Source organism: Tenrec ecaudatus, chromosome 14, assembly GCF_050624435.1.
Source record: "Tenrec ecaudatus isolate mTenEca1 chromosome 14, mTenEca1.hap1, whole genome shotgun sequence".
Lineage (NCBI taxonomy): Eukaryota > Metazoa > Chordata > Mammalia > Afrosoricida > Tenrecidae > Tenrec > Tenrec ecaudatus.
The window spans coordinates 67,791,915-67,808,328 of NC_134543.1; the positions used below are offsets into that span (position 1 = coordinate 67,791,915).

A 16,414-nucleotide genomic window follows, 5' to 3' on the forward strand; every position below is an offset into this window, starting at 1 on the left:
CCCGAGACATTTTCACTACTTTTCCTAGGCTTGAACCCATTGTGGCGTCCACTGGGTCAATCCATCGTATTGAGGGCCTTCCTCTTTTTAACTTCCCCATCCATTTAACCAAGCATGATGTCCATCTCCAGGGACTGGTTTTCCCGGACAATACATCCAAAGTATGTAAGACCAAATTTCCACATCCTTGCCTCTAAGGAGCGCTCTAACTGCACTTCTTCCAAAACAGATCTGTTGTCCTTTTAATAGTTCAGGGTAATTTCAGTATTATTTACCAGCACAATTCAAATGCATTCTTTGGTCTTCTTTATTTAATGTCCAACTTTCACACACATATGAGACAATTGAAAATGGTGTGGTTCAGGCGCACCTTAGTGCTCAAAGTAACATCCTTGCTTTTCAATACTCTCTAGAGGTCTTGTGCAGCAGATTTATCTAATGCAATGTGTCATTTGATCTCTTGACTACTGCTTCCAAAGCCTTGATTATGGATCCACTCAAGAGACATTCTTTGACAACTTCATCCTTTTCTCCATTAGTCCAGTTGTGAGGATTTGGGAATTCTTTACATTTAGGTGTAATCCATACTAAAGGCTGAGATCCTTGATCTTCATCAGCAAGTGCTTCAAGTCCTCCTCACTTTCAGAAAGCAGGGTTGTGTCATCTGTATATTGCAAGTTGTGAATAAGCCTTCCTCGCATCTGGATGCCACATTCTTCTTTGTATAATCTAGTTTCTCTGATGTTGACTGAGCATAGATTGAATAAGTATGGTGAAAGGTTATAACCATGACACACACCTTTCCTGATCTTAAATTATGTTGTTGGGTCGCCTTCCTTGGAATGGTTACAAATATGGATTGCCCCAGTCAGTTGGCCAAGCAGCTGTCTTCCAAATGTCCTGGCACATACCAGTCAATGCTCCCCCTTTAGCATCAGCTGGTGGAAACATTTCAATTGGTATCCCATCAAGAACCACGAGTGCTGAAGTTGCCCTGAAAACAAAAAGAAGGCTCCAAGAATTTTTATAAAGAAAAAAAAAAAGAGTTCAAGACTATCATAGCAAAGGGAACGGACTTGGAATTTACTAAGTTGCTGATGGGTGGCAGAAGAGGGAAAATAATACAATGGGCTAGCATGTTGACAGGTGTTAACTGGGGTGAAATCAAAGACAATTGTCCACCAGAGAGAAAAAATAAATCATGGTGAAGATGAGGAATGATCTCAAAAGTAAACTCTGACCTAAATTTATAATTTAAAACAAAAGATCTCTGCTTATGATTCCAATCTATTTATCCAGGTGTCAATCAACTTACACTTCTTGTTCACTCCCTTTCCCTCACCCACTGCAGGTATTCACTCTATCTATTTCCCTCCCTCATTGTGACCACTCTTCTGAATGCACCCCATTAAGAAATGCTATGGGATGCCTGGTTTCCCAACATGTAAATGAGGAACATTCAAGAGAAAGATACGCTCTAGTGTAGAACAAGGGGAAAGTTTAATAGTTACATTTATTTTTTAAGTTCCTTCTTTTTCAATGAATTCAGTTAATACCAAGGAGTCCATTTGAGAAAATATTTCAGCTAAAAAGAGTTAAGTGGAACACTGCTACAACTGAGTGATGTCCCAGCTGACACTATTAACAAATGTGCAGCAAATTCTGCCACACTCCCGGCTATCAAAAAGATATAGCGTCTGGGGTCTTAAAGGCTTGAAGGCAAACAAGCGTCCATCTAGGTCGGAAGCAACAAAGCCCACAGGGAAGAAGCACACAGCCTAAGCGAATACAAGGTGTTGAACGGACCAGGTAGCAGACACCAAGGAACAAAAACAATCATAGTGTGATCACCTTCCTCACATAAACGCTGAAGACGAATGTGTGCATAAGCAAGTGTGGTGAAGAAGGCTGATGGTGCCCGGCTATTGAGAGATATAGCGTCTGGGGACTTAAAGGCTTGAAAGTAAACAAGCTGCTATCTAGCCCAGAAGCAACAAAGCCCACACGGAAGCAGCACACCAACATGTGTGATCATGAAGGGCAGAGGAGACCAGGTCTCAAACAACAAAGGCGGGGGGGGGGGTTGGGGGGAGGGAATCACATCACTGTGAATGAGGGGAATGCGTGATGGGGTCCTAATGCCCATCTGGAGACAGCTGGACATCCCTTGAAGAGGGGTAGTGGGGAGGAGATGAGTCACTCAGGGTTCAGTGTAGCAACAATGAAACTCAAAACCTTCCTCTAGTTCTTGAACGCTTCCTCCCCTCCCAATTATCATGATCCCAAGTCTACCTTGCAGACCTGGTTAGACCAGAGGATGTACAGCGGTGCAGTAGGGATCTGGAAACACAAGGAATCTAGGATGGATGAACCCCTCAGGACCAGCGGTGGGAGTGGTGACACCGGTAGGGAAGGGGGTGTAGAAAGGGAGAATGGACCTTGGGGATCTATGTGTAACCTCCTCTCCGGGGATGGGCAATGGAAAGGTGGGTGAGGGGAGATGCCGGGCAGTGTAAGATAAGATAATTATTTATAAACTATTAAGGGTGCAGGGGGAAGGGGGAGCGGGGAGAGAGGGGGAGGGAAAAAAAAGGAAACCAAGCTGATTCCAGGAACCCAAGTGGAAGGCGAATTTTGAGAATGACGAGGGCAACGAATAAATAAGGGTGCTTTGCTCAATTGATGTACGTATGGTTTGTGATAAGAGTTGTATGAGTCCCAATAAAAAGATTTATTAATTAAAAAATACTTTATTATTTCAAAAAAAGTCAGCCACACTTTTGCTGTGCCTTTCCTAAACACATTTGGCTGCCCAAGTATAAGACAGATGCTTCCAGTTCTTCTTTGTGCAGAATTTATGCAAAATAAAATGTTTCTTAATATTTTAAATATTTTCAGTGAAAGGATACTGCCAGAGCCAATTGGTGTTGTTTCAATGAGAGCTGCGCAGCAGAGGAGGCCTAATGAACACAGCAATGAAGAGAGTGCAAACTTTAAACAACAACCATGTTTTAATTTCAAGAAGAACAGCTGTGCAAGCTACTACAGGAGCCACGGTCTATGTAATCAAGCAACGGAGGCATATTCCTGAAGATCCAGGGCTTGGTTATAATCAGCCATAGCTTCTTTAATCAAACCCATCTTACCACGGACTTTTGCCCTAAGGTTATATGCCAAAGGATCATTAGGCTTCAAAGATAGAGCTGCAAAAGAAGAAAACAAATGTCAAGATATGTTTTATGCTAGTACTCAAAAACAATCTCATAGATTTAAAAGCACAATATAACATTTTAATAAAAGTTATTTCAAGTTATTTTCTTGCATTGTTCCTAATAATTTAATTAATTTAAAAATACAGAATTTACCTAATAACAGCAACCTGGGGAAACACAGAACAATCCCACCTTGAAAGCCTGATACTGTTCATGTATGATTTCCTAATAATGCCTTTTATCTCAATTTAACAAAACTTGAAATTAAGATACCGCATGAAGTTTATAGTGAACACATTAAAGATAGGATATAAAAAAAACTTAATTCTTATGTGCATTTAGGTAATGGGCCTGTTGTCTTCTTTTGTGGTCTATAAACAAAGACACCTACCAATGAATTTAATCTTAGCAAGAAATAACGAAGTAACACACCTTTACAAAGATCTGCCTCAGCTGCTTCATACTGATTTAAACAGTAGTAGAAGTTTGCTCTGTTAAAATATACTGCAGCCCAAAAGGGACAGTTATCTACTATATTTGCGAAGTCTTTTTCTGCTTCGTCATATTTCTTTAATATTGTATTTATAACAGCTCGATTCATGAGTGTACAGTCATCTTTGGGGTCACACAGTAAAGCCTTTGATAAATAGTCACCAGCCTATAAAATAAGAAGAGAACTTTAAGTACATTTAAACATTTCGTTGTACAGTAATTTGAAGCACGCTTACTCTTCATTGAAAACTAGCTGTCGGTGGTGTTCCCATGAAGACAATAGCGACATACTGTCCAGAGAGCCAAAACAGCAATGAAGCCCAAGTCTGCTCTTTACTGTCCTGTGTCAGAAAGCCACTCCCTATACCATTTGAAGAGGCTTTTGTTGTTTGTTGTCCCCAAATTTGCTAGGACTCAAAGAAACCCGATGAACAGCAGAAGGAGACGCTGCTCAGTCCCAAGCGTCCTCATCACTCCCTCCGTGTGAGCCACGATGCCAATCCATCCCACGGAGGCTCGTCCCCATGTTCAATGACCCTCTACTTACCTTATCACGCAGATTGGCTCCTCCAGGACGAGTCACCCTGACCACGCGACCAAGCAGTCTGAACTGCAGTCTTGCTGGCCTTGCTTCCAAGGAGCCGTCGGGCTGGACTTGTTCCCAGGCAGCTTTTTTTTTCTTTTCTTTTTTGTAGTCCATGGTACCTCCTATATCCTTTGACAACATCATAATTCAAATGCATCAATTATCCTTCAGTCTCCCTACTTTCGTGTCCAGTTTTCGCATGCATATGACGTGATTGCAATATCATGGCTTGAATCAGGCACCACGAACTCTCAAGACGGCGTCTTTGCTTTTCAACGCTTTGACCGGTTTTCCGCAGGTTTGCCAGCGGCACTGTGCCACTGGGTCTCCTCACCGCTGTTTCCCCAGGCATTGAGTATGGACCCAAGGAAGACGAAAGCCTCCTTACAACTCCAGCCTTTTCTGCGTTACCATGAGGTGGCTAATTGTTACAGTTGTAAGGATTCTGTCTTCTTTCTATTGCGCTGTAGTCTCTACTGAAGGCTCTGGTGCTTGACCTTCATCAGTGAAGTACTGCAACTCCTTTTAAATGTCGGCAGGAAAGGGTGTGTCGTCTGCGTGTGACAGGTAGTTCATGAGCCTCCTCCAACCCCGATGGCCTGTTGCTCTTCATGGAGTCCAGCTTCTTCGATGATTTATTCAGCTACAGACTGGATAAGTATGCTGAGAGATACAACCCGGCACACACCTTTCTTGATTTTAAGCCATGATATATCTTCATCCACTGGTTGAGCAACTGCTTCTGGGTCTATGCAAGGGTTGCACATGGGCACTAGGAAGTGCTCTGGAATTCTGATTCTTCCCAGTGAGCCACATAATGAGTCAGCGGAATGTCTTTGTATAGTCAATATAACAGAAGTAAGAGTCGTACTGGTATTCTCTGCTTTCAGCACTAATATCCCTCCTTCTGTGTCCTTTTCTAAATCCAGCTGAATTTCTCCTCTGTGTCAACACACTGCTGCAAGCTTTTAAAGTTATCTTCAGCAAAGGTTTTTTGCTTGGAGATCAGGCATCAAAGAACAAAAAATTATATCACTGTGAAGGAGAGGGAGTACAGACTGGACATACCCTTACAGAAGGGTCACAGCGAGGAGACGAGCCAGTCAGGGTACAGTATAGCAATGATGAAACATACAACTTTCCTCTAGTTCTTAAATGCTTCATCCCCCCACCATGATCTCAATTCTACCTTACAAATCAGGCTAGACCAGAGGATGTACAGTGGTAAAGATAGGAACTGGAAACACAGGGAATCCAGGACAGATGATCCCTTTCGGACCAGTGGTGAGAGTGGCGATACCACTGAGGGTGGAATGAAGGCGGGGGAGAGAAGGGGAACTGATTACAAGGATCTACATGTGACCTCCTCCCTGGGGGACGGACAACAGAAAAGTGGGTGAAGGAAGATGTCAGACAATGTAAGGCATGACAAAATAATAATAATTTATAAATGATCAAGAGTTCATAAGGGAAGGAGGAATTGGGAGGGAGGGGGAAAATGAGGAGCTGATACCAAGGGCTGAGGTAGAAAGCAGATGTTTTAAGAATGATGATGGCTACAAATGTACAAATGTGCTTGACATACAATGGATGTATGTATGGATTGTGATAAGAGTTGTACAAACCCCAAATAAAATGATTTTTTTTAAAAAGGAAGGCACATGGTTATTAAAAGACATTGCATCTGGGGTCTAAAAGGCTTGAAATTAAACAAGCAGCCATCTAGCAGGGAAGTAACAAAGTCCACATGGAAGAAGCACACCAGCCTGTGTGATCCTAAGGTGTTGTCAATAATAGGGATCAGAAGTTCAAAAACAAGGAACCAAATTGATGTGAAGGAGCATAGGCAAAGTGGAGACCTCAAAACCACCTTAAGATAATTGGACAGTCCCTCACAGAAGGGCCACATGGAAGAGATGATATATTCAGGGTGCAGTATAGCACTGTTTAAACACATAACTGCCCTCTAGTTCTTTAATATTTCTTTCCCCTATTATTGTGGTCTTAGTTTTACTTCATTGATCCTGTTAGACCTGCATATGTTCTTTTGTTTAATGAAGATCGTTTGATGCATAACATTCAAGATAGATAAACCCTTCAGAAATAATAACAGGAGTAATGATTCCCTGAGGGTACAGAAAAGGGGGGGACTGACAGCAATGATGACTATGTAGCCTCACTCAAGGGAAACAAATAACTTCTCTCTGTCCTGACGATCCTTGGTTTTACCCCTACCTCACTGACCATTTTCTCCCAATCTCCGTCTCCTGAAGCTGCTCTCCCTGCCACCTATACAATAATGATCCCCACCAAGGCTCTGTCTTCAGTTTCCTTCCATCAGAGGGGACAAAAAGCACTGCTATTACAATGGTTAGTAGGCCAAGCTATAGAGTCAGATTGGTAAACTGAAATTCTTTCTGTGCCACTTATTAACTCCACATCCTTGGGTGAGTGACCAAAGCTCTGTGTTTAGATTTCCTCATCTGTAAAATGGAGGAAATAAATAGAACTCTCATTCCAGTGTTGCTGGAAGAGTAAGTGAACCAATTCAAGAAAAGTATTAACAATACCCAGAATATAGTAGAGATTCAAGGATCGACATTTTGTTGCCCAGTGTCTAGAAATGAAGGGACAACAGTTGTCAGGTAATTCCCGGAAACTCTGCTTCTCCTTGGCTTTTGAGAGGTAATGAGAAAAAGATGGCCTTTTCTCTCTCTTCCGTGGGTGACAGCCACTCTATATTAAGAAGAGTTAAGTCTAGTTTAAGGGTCCATTGAAATGGAGGCAAAATTGGCATCTATCTGTGAAGAACTTAAAGTGATTTCACTCTTTAAGAGAAAAATGGACTCAAGGTTACCATCAATGAAGCCAAGGAGAGGCTCAAGGCAGAATCAAGACATTTTTAAAAAGTAATTTAGGCTTCATTGTGATTCATCAGTAGATCAGCAATAACAGTCACATAATTTCACATCACACACACACACACACACACACACACACAGACTCTGATCACGTAGGAGCAAAGGCTGACCTCAGATCAATGGAAACAACCCAGGAAAACACCAATAGTGAGTCTAACTGCACAGTCATTTTCATAATTGCCTCCAAAATATGCTAGTTAGAAAAGGAAAATCTATAAACTGACTGGCTATATGCCAAAGACCACAAAGGATGACTAGCATTTTTAACAATTGATCCAAATGTCCTTATTTCAGTAAATAATTAGAAAGTGGATTAGACCTGAGTATTTTTTTTAAATCACCTCAAGTTCCTAATAATAAGCTAGGCCACCTGCATATAAATGTACATTTAATCTTTTCTCTTGCAGACCTTGCTCAACATATTCATGAAAAAAATTAAAATTTAAAAAATTGACAAGACTTATGATTGATTAGAAGGAGATGAAGAAGAAAAAGTGGAGATTGAGTCTGATAGCTTTGCTCAGGTGACTTTATGGAAGATGACTTCTTGAATTGGTTTTTTGCTATTGTCATGATTGTTAGGGGCCATCAAGTCAGTTCCAACTCATAGTGACCCAACATACAACAGAATGAAACACTGCCCGATTCTGTGTTCTCAGGTGTGAGCCCGTCCATGTAGCCACTGTGTCAATCCATCTTGCCAAAGGTCTTCCTCTGTTTCACGGCCCCGCTAATTTACCAAACATGATGCCCTTCTCCAGGGACAGGTCTCTCCTGACATGTCCCAAGCACACGAGACAAAGGCTCACCATCCTTGCCTCTGAGGAGCCTTCTGGATACTTCTTACAGTACAAATCTGGTTGTTATTTTAGCAGAACTTCCAATGTTCTTCACTAACACCCTAGTTCAAATGTATCAATTCTGTAGCTCTAATTTCAATGACCGGGAGCTTCAGCTGATCTGGAAGTCTACCTGTTGTTGCTCTTCCATTTTTAATTAAAAGATGGTTTATATGAAGATCTAAGAGCTGCACACGGATAAGCAAATGTGAAGAAATCTGATGGTACCCGGCTATCAAAAGATACAGTGTCTGGGGTTGTAAAGCCTTGAAGATAAACAAGCAACCATCTAGTTGAGAAGCAACAAAGCCTACATGGAAGAAGCACACCAGCCTGTGTGATCATGAGTTGTCAATGGGATCAGGTATCAGTCATCAAAGACTTAAAACAAAAAATATCATCGCGATGTGAATGAGGGGGAGGACAGAACGGAGACGCAAAGGCTATCAGTAGTCAATTGAACAGCCCCTGTCAGAAGGGCCACAAGGAACTGACGAGCCAGTCAGCATGCAGTATAGCACCGACGAAACACATACTTTCCTCTAGTTCTTTAATGCTCCCCCCTCCACCCCAACTATCATGACCCCAATTCTACCTTACAAATCTGGCTAAACCAGACATGTACAGTGGTACAGATATGAGCTCATTAAACAGGGAATTCAGGACAGATAAACCCCTCAGGACCAATACTGAATGAGAGTAGCAATACTAGGAGGGTTAGGAAAGGAGGTAGGGAGTAAGGGAGAACCAATCACAATGATAAACATATAACCCCCTCCCAGGGGTACAGACAAAAGAAAAGTAGGTGAAGGGAGACAGTGGTTGGTATAAGACCATGAAAAAAATAATAATTTATAAATTCTCAACGGTTCATGAAGGAAGGATCATGAGGGAGTGGGGGAAATGAGGAGCTGACATCAAGGGCTCAAGTAGAAAGAAAATGTTTTGAAAATGATGGAACATATGTACAAATGTGCTTGACACAATGGATGTATGTATAGATTGTGATAGAACTATAAGAACCCCCAATAAAATGATAATAAATAAAAATTGCACACTGGATAAAGAAGGTTCAAGAAAATGGCTGCATTTCACTTTGGTATTGATGAAGAGTATCGAAAGGTCACGGACTGCAAAAGAACAAACAGAGTGCTCCTTCCTGGCAGGGATGCCATGTTTTTTGGACACACTGTCAAGAGAAACCAGTCCCTGGAGAAGGACATCGTGTGGGGTAAAGTAGCAGAGAAGAGAAAAGGAGGAAGATATTGAACACAGTGGCTGCAACAACGAGTCAAACCTCAGAACAACTGTGAGGACGGCACAGGATCAGTTTTGTTCTGTGGGACACAGGGGCACTATGAGTCAGACCTGCCTCAATGGCACCTAACAACCAGTAGTGCACTGGTTAAGCAGTAAGCTGCTAAATGAAAAGTAGGTGGTTCCAATCCAGTCCCTTAGAGAGAGAAAGAGGTGGCATCTGTTTACCTTAGGAGTCTACCTGTGGAAATCCTATGAGGGATTTCTACTCTGTCCTACAAGAGCAGTACAAGTCAGAAAGAACTCATGGTAATGCTTCTGCTGTTGCTTTTAAATAAATAATTTATCACTAAATACTGTAGTTATTGTTTATTCCTATTTTTATATTCTATTCTCAACTTTGATCAAATGTAAGCTGAACCAGAAAAGCCACTTTAATCCTTATCTCTAAAAGCCATAGAAAATTTAAGCACCTCAACAAAAGACAAATAATGCAATTTTTTAAATGAGCAGAGGAAATGAACAAACAGTTCACCAAAGAAAACACCCACGTGGCCAACAGGTATTTGAAGAAATGCTCCCCATTACCAGCCATTAGAGGGTGCAAATAAAAACAAGGATGAGGTACTATCTCGGATTGGCACTGATAGCAAAGTTTTAAAAACCAACAAATAAAATAACAAATGCTGGAGGGAATGTGGAGAGACTGGAACCTTCTAAGACTTGTGGCGGGACAGTAAGACAGTACAACCAACCATTGTGGGAAGCAACATGGCAGCTTCTCAAAGTCCTGGGAGCAGAAATGCCACATGACTCAGGGACCCTGTTACTCAGTATCGCCTAGAGAAACCAGGGCCAAAGCAGGAAGAGATTTGTGCGCACCTATGTTCAGCACAGCTCGATTCCAATAGCAAGAAGGAAACGACGTGCATGCCCATCAGTAGACGAGTGGATAGGTAAACTTTGGGTTTTAATGCTGAGGGCTACAATTCCCAATGTACATACCATAGGCATTCACACATAAAATAATATAGTGGCAATATTCATAAAGCAGAAAATACAAGAAATAAAAAACAGGAACCCATTTACGATATAATACTTGAATAAATTTACCTCCATTCAAGGAAAAATGCATGAAAAAAATTCATTAAAAACTTAATTTATCAGCTCATTCACTCACCACCATAAAGGCACTCCCCACTCAGACTTACCCTCCATGACAGAGTAGAACTTCCCCTTTGGGGTTCTGAGGGTTAACTCTTTATGGAACCAGACCGATTCGTCTTTCATCGAGGAAAGGCAGGTGCGTTCCAACTGTTGACCCTCCAGTTAGAAGCTTACTATTCCACCTTCATGGGAGATATTTAACTCGCTCTCCTGAACCAACAGAATCCCTTCTTTCAAAAGGCCACTAGATTATTTTAAGTTGGCATATACTAAACCATATTCAACTGTGATCGATTCTAAAATTTGGAAAACCTAAAAGCTTTTCCATGTGGAAATTGTAAATACCCTGTTGTTATGGATTTACTTGTCATCAGCCAATCAGGTATAAGGGTGCTGGAGTGGGGTGCAGGTCACAGCCCTAATCCAATGTGAGGAGAGTTTTCCTGGGTCATGACCTGTATCACCTTTTAGCTTCCAAGATAAAAGAAGCATCAGACAGAAAGCAAGGGAGCTGACCACCACCCAGAAATCAAGGCTAGCTAAGAGCAAAACATGGCCCGGGAGTCCGAGTTCCCTGTGCTGAGAATCTCCTAGACCCAAAGGAAGTGTGACGCCAAGACAAATAGCGACCTCCAGGAGATGTCAGTAGCACAGAGGTGAAAGGAGGCAAAGACCTTCCCGCACAGCCCAAAGAGAGAAAGCCTTACCCATGAGCTGGTACCCAGAATCGCAATGTCCAGCTTCCCTGTGAAATTAAAAACTGTTAAAGCCATCCCCTGGTAGCACTAAGACAGAACTTGAGTGTTGTTCTGACAGACAACTAAAATGTGGAAGCGGTTTTGGAATCAGGGATAGAGTAGAGGACATGATGAGTCAGACTCGGCTCAATGTCAGCACTGGAGTTTTGGATTTTGATAGTAAAAAGCCAACATTGCCTTGAAGAGATTGTTGGTGGAATTGCAGACATCAAAGGCAAGTCTGAGGCGAGATCGTAGGAAGGAAGGAGAGTGTAGCACAGGTGGGGACAGTGAGAAGTGACAGCAGAGAAAGAGTGGCAGCAGAACCAGAAGACGAGTGTGAGGTGGTGTGGACTCTGAGCTACAGAGAGAGGACTGGCTGCCTGCAGGCAGGCAGGAGGCTGCTGAGTGGAGCTGAGCGCCTCCTGCAAAGGAACACCAGAGCCTGATTTGCCAGCACTTGAAGCACGAGAGCAGAGTGCCTTCTGGCTGAGGCTTCCTATTAAGAGTACGGTGCCTCCGGGCAGCTTTATAACACTTCCCCGATCGGCAAAGAGGCCGAGCCAGCTCTAGAGATGCAAGAAGGTGCCACTGAGTCTGTTTCAACTCAGAGTTACCCTCCATAAAGCCAAATGCTCTGGTGCTGCTCCGTCCGCATCACTGTTGCTATGTGCAAGCCCATTGGTGTAGCCGCTGTGCTGATCCATCGGTTTCGCTGCCCCTCTACTTGACCACGTCTGATGGCCTTCTCCAGGGTCTGGTCTCTCCTGACAGTTACTTTATATTTGATCCCTTAGTAGTAGCTCCTCTTTCTCCCTGCCTTTCCCCACCTCCCACCCTCATGACCCCTTGATAAACTACAAATTATTTTCATATCTTACACCAACCCCTGTCTCCTTTCACCCCCATTTCTGTTGTTTGTCAGGGGGTGGGGTTATGCTTTGATCATTGTAATTGCTTCTCCCTTCCTCCCCTCTTCCCCACACCTTCACCCTGCCCTCCTGGTATCAATACTCCCATATTTCTGTTCCTGAAGGGCTTATCTGACCTGGATTCCATGTGTCCGGAGCTCTTATCTGTACCAGTGTACATGCTCCGGTCTTGCCAGAACGGAAAGGCAAGACTGGGATAAAGATAGTGGGGGGTGAAGAAGCCTCAAGGAACCATAGGAATATTGTGTGTTTGATCGGTGCTGTACTACACGCTGGTTGACTCATCCCTTCCTTGTGACCCTTCTGTGAGGGGATGTACTGTTGTCTACAGATGAGTTTTGGGTCTCTGCTATGACCCTCCTTGTTCTCAACAATATGTCTTCTTTTTGTTTTGGCTCTTCTAATGCCTGTTACCTGATCCCATGGTCACCTCATGATCTCACAGACTGGTGTGCTTCTTCCAGGTGGGATTGTTGCTTCTCTGATAGATGGTCACTTGTTTAACTTCAAGCCTTTAAGATCCCAAATGCTATATCTTTGGATAGCTGGGCACCATCAGCTTTCTTCACCATATTTGCTTATGTATCCATTTTGTCTTCAGTTATCATGTCAGGAGGTTGTTAGAACAAAGTGTTCTTGCATTGAGGGAGGGCTTGAGCAGAGGCCCAATGTCCGTCTCCCTCAATGAATTGCCATATAAATATATGTACATAGACTAATACCTCTATTTTATTAGGGGCTCATATAACTCTTAGCACAATCCATATATACATCAATTGTGTAAAGCACATTTGTACATTCATTGCTCTCATCATTCTCAAAACATTTGCTCTCCACCTAAGCCCCTAGCATCAGCTCCTCATTTTCCCCTCTCTCCCAACTCCCCGTCCAATACCTCTATTTTTATGAATTAATATATTTATATAAGAGCACGCCTATGTTTATACCTCTATCCATAGCTTTGCTTCCTAGATATTTCTTCGGTTTCTTTTTACCTTCCCCCTGCCCCACCATCACGCTCACCCTTCTTCTGCCTCTCAGTAATTCCTCTCAGCTGTTGCTCCAACACCACCGGGATCTCTATGTCCGCCTCATAGTTGATTTTAATTCCCTAGCTGCTCCCCCATCTATGGCATTATTGACTTCCCCCTCTCTCCCCCTACCTCCCCCACCCATCTCTTAATATCTGATCTAACAACAGGAGCACCAGCCAGGTGATTCTACCTGGACGCCATCTTGACCATCTGATCTGCATGATCCCGCCTTCCTTATTAATGTCCACCTGTTTCGTGGATGTGAGGCCTATTTGGGTCATGTGTCATTCAGTCCTTGAAGTAACATCTTGCCTTTCAATCCTCTAAATAGGTCTTGTGCAACAGATTTACACAGGGCAGTGCTTCGTTTTCTTTATATCGGGGTATAATCTGTACAGATGAGTTAATTCTTGATCTTCATCAGCAAGTGCTTCATCCTTTGGAGATTTCTGTATGTCTTCGCACTAATCTTCCTAGAGATCTGGGAGATTCTCAGCACAGGGAACTCAGATTCAAAGAACATGTTTTGTTCTTGGCTGCTCTTTATTTCTGCGTAATGATCAGGTCCCTTGGTGCTTCTTTTTCTCTTGGAAGATAACAGGTGATACAGGAAAACTCCCCTCACATTGGATTATGATTGGATTAATTCTCCTCACTTTCAGCAAGATATTCTACAGGTTGTTGATAAGCCTTCCTTCAATCCAGATGTCTCATTCTTCTACATATAATCCAGTGTCTATGATTATTCGCTCAGAATACAATTAAATATCCAACACACATCTTTCTTTATTTTAAAACCACATAATAGTAATCCCTCGATCTGTTCACACAAATATGTCGATTCATACACAGATTCCACATGAACACAATTAAATGTCTGAACTTCCCCTTCTTCTCAAGGCTATCCATCGTTTGTTATGATAGACTGGATAGCATTGGAGAAATCCAAAGGAATGTTTGTGGATTAAGTTGAACAGTCGATGATAGTAGAATAAATACAGAGACATGAAAACATGTAACTAATATTTGTAAGCATTCTTGTGAAAGATAACATTTTTTAAAACAAGGAATTATGGATAATTCGTCTCTTAAAACTTAAATATTATATTTTGAAATTGCATGCAGCAAAGAAAGCAAGTTATGTGAGGAAAAAAAGTGTTAAGGAAAACTCACATTACCTGGGAAAATTGCCTGTGGTGAAAGTAGATATTTCCTGCATTAAAGTAAGCCAGCGAGTACTCGGGGTTTAGAGAAATCGCTGCTTGATAGTCTTTCATTGCATTTTGTTGTTGACCCATGAACTCATGAATCACACCACGATTTGTTAAGAATTCTGCGGTAGTATTGATCTGCAATAGAATAGTATGCGTACTTGGCATTTGGGAATAACACTTATCTCCTATTTCATGTCTGAAAAAAAATGAGCATTATGAAATCAACCTTGTGGGAAAAGTGTAATTTTATAGTGCAGGTATAACCATATCAGAGCAAATATTTTGAGAAAGACCATAGAAACTTGGTTCAATGTCAGCAGTTTGTTGGTTTGGTTGCAACAAGACAAATAATCCTGATGATTTATTCTGTTCCTTTCCAAGAAAAAGAGTGAGAAAAAGCTTGTCTGTTAATCTCTGTTAAACTAGACAAAAAATTAAAATGAATGCTTATCATGCTTATCCATCCATTGTAAATTCTCTTTCAGTTCTTTTCTTTTTCTCAGCTCAAACATTCCAATAACTGCCCAAGTCTGTTGAAACAAAACAGAAAATCTACACTCTAGAATGGAAGATGACATCCTGTCACTGTACTAAAACTTGAGATTTGCGTTGCCCTTCCACCATGGGAAGAATCTAGAGATACACGTGTTTGTCTCTTTAGTTCCGTCAAACCTAGAATATAAAGTGGTATATTAATTTCACACTACAAAATATTATTGATATTGATGTTCTATGATATCATAAGCAGCATTTACTAAAAGAAACCAATATTGACAAGCAATAACTTACTTTGAATTTTAATTGCATTAGGCTATAAAATTGACCAGCCATAGCTACTCTTTCTCTAGGAATTGCTTTAAAAAGAAAAATTACTCTCTCTACAGCTGTTTTAAAATGACAGCAGACATATTCTCATCATCTTAGTTGACCTTTCAACCAAATAATACATGAGCTCATAAAATAATGTCACCTGTGGGTACTATGTGCCTTTAAATAATCATCTGTATAGATCAAATGGTCAATATTCATCATAAAGCACAGATGAGAACGTGAGAAAGGCAAAGTTGCTAGACCTGAAAGCATAGCCACCAGAATGGCAATGATTAACAATGCTGACACATTGTGAAAATTGTTTCCAACGTGAATGAATTTTTGTATAGAAATTGTTCAATGTGTTCACCAAAATGCAAATTGAAAAATATATATCAGAGCACTGGTTACTTGAACTTATTCGTTGATTATTAGCATAACAGAATAATATAAGTAGATATTTTTACCTTTAAGGCAGCATTAATATCCTGAATTGCAGCAAAATTATTACTCATTTGAAGACATACCATAGCTCTTCCTTCATATGCTATATAGTTCTTTGAATCAATTTCCAGGGCTATGGTAAAATGATTCCAAGCTTTCTGGAATTTTTCTTGGGCCTAAAATAAATTTTCACTTACATAAAAGTATGACATTGCAACATGACAAATGTTTATCATTCTAACTCAATCAAATAAGCAATATAACAATATAACTCAAACAAACAATATGTTGATAGCATATTAAAACTGAACTGTGTTAAATAAGAAAGTAGGCGATACTATGAGGACATTAAATTAACTAATTACTTCTGAGGACTGACATGTTAATTAATTGAAATAAATTTAAATGTCAGTGCTTTCTCTTATATTCATCCTTTCCCTTTGTCGCACTCAAACTTTAGTTACATAATGATTTGGATGGTGGTCCAAGTACAGTGTTCATTGCTACATCCTCAGGCCTAGAGATGTCCCCACAAGCTCACTTCATTTTAATGAAACAAACATCTGTTTCTTATATGTGAAATTCATCTGGAAAAAAATTTTAAAACCTGCTTATAAGTGTGGGGGTGAATTAGGGAAGGAAGCAGATGTTAAGGACAGTCAGATGCAAACGATCTTTCCCTACTACACTATTCAGTCCTCGGGCTGACTCCAGGCCGCTTTCCTGCACTGAACCCTGACTTCCCACTGCCACTTTGAATACTAAAAAT

The 16,414-nt window shown here is 41.2% G+C and overlaps 1 protein-coding gene across 1 annotated transcript in view; it reads right to left on the reverse strand.

Annotated features, from left to right (window-relative positions):
* Nucleotides 1–3,066: 3,066 nt before the first annotated feature.
* TTC6 (tetratricopeptide repeat domain 6) overlaps nucleotides 3,067–16,414 on the reverse strand; it is a 233,729-nt gene continuing 220,381 nt past the window's right edge. Inside the window, exons 24-27 of the mRNA XM_075532209.1 lie at nucleotides 15,669–15,821; nucleotides 14,356–14,526; nucleotides 3,645–3,870; nucleotides 3,067–3,203 (exon numbers count right to left, since the gene is read on the reverse strand). Of these exons, the coding sequence (XP_075388324.1) occupies nucleotides 3,067–3,203; nucleotides 3,645–3,870; nucleotides 14,356–14,526; nucleotides 15,669–15,821 (687 nt within the window). The remainder of the gene's footprint in view (nucleotides 3,204–3,644; nucleotides 3,871–14,355; nucleotides 14,527–15,668; nucleotides 15,822–16,414) is intronic.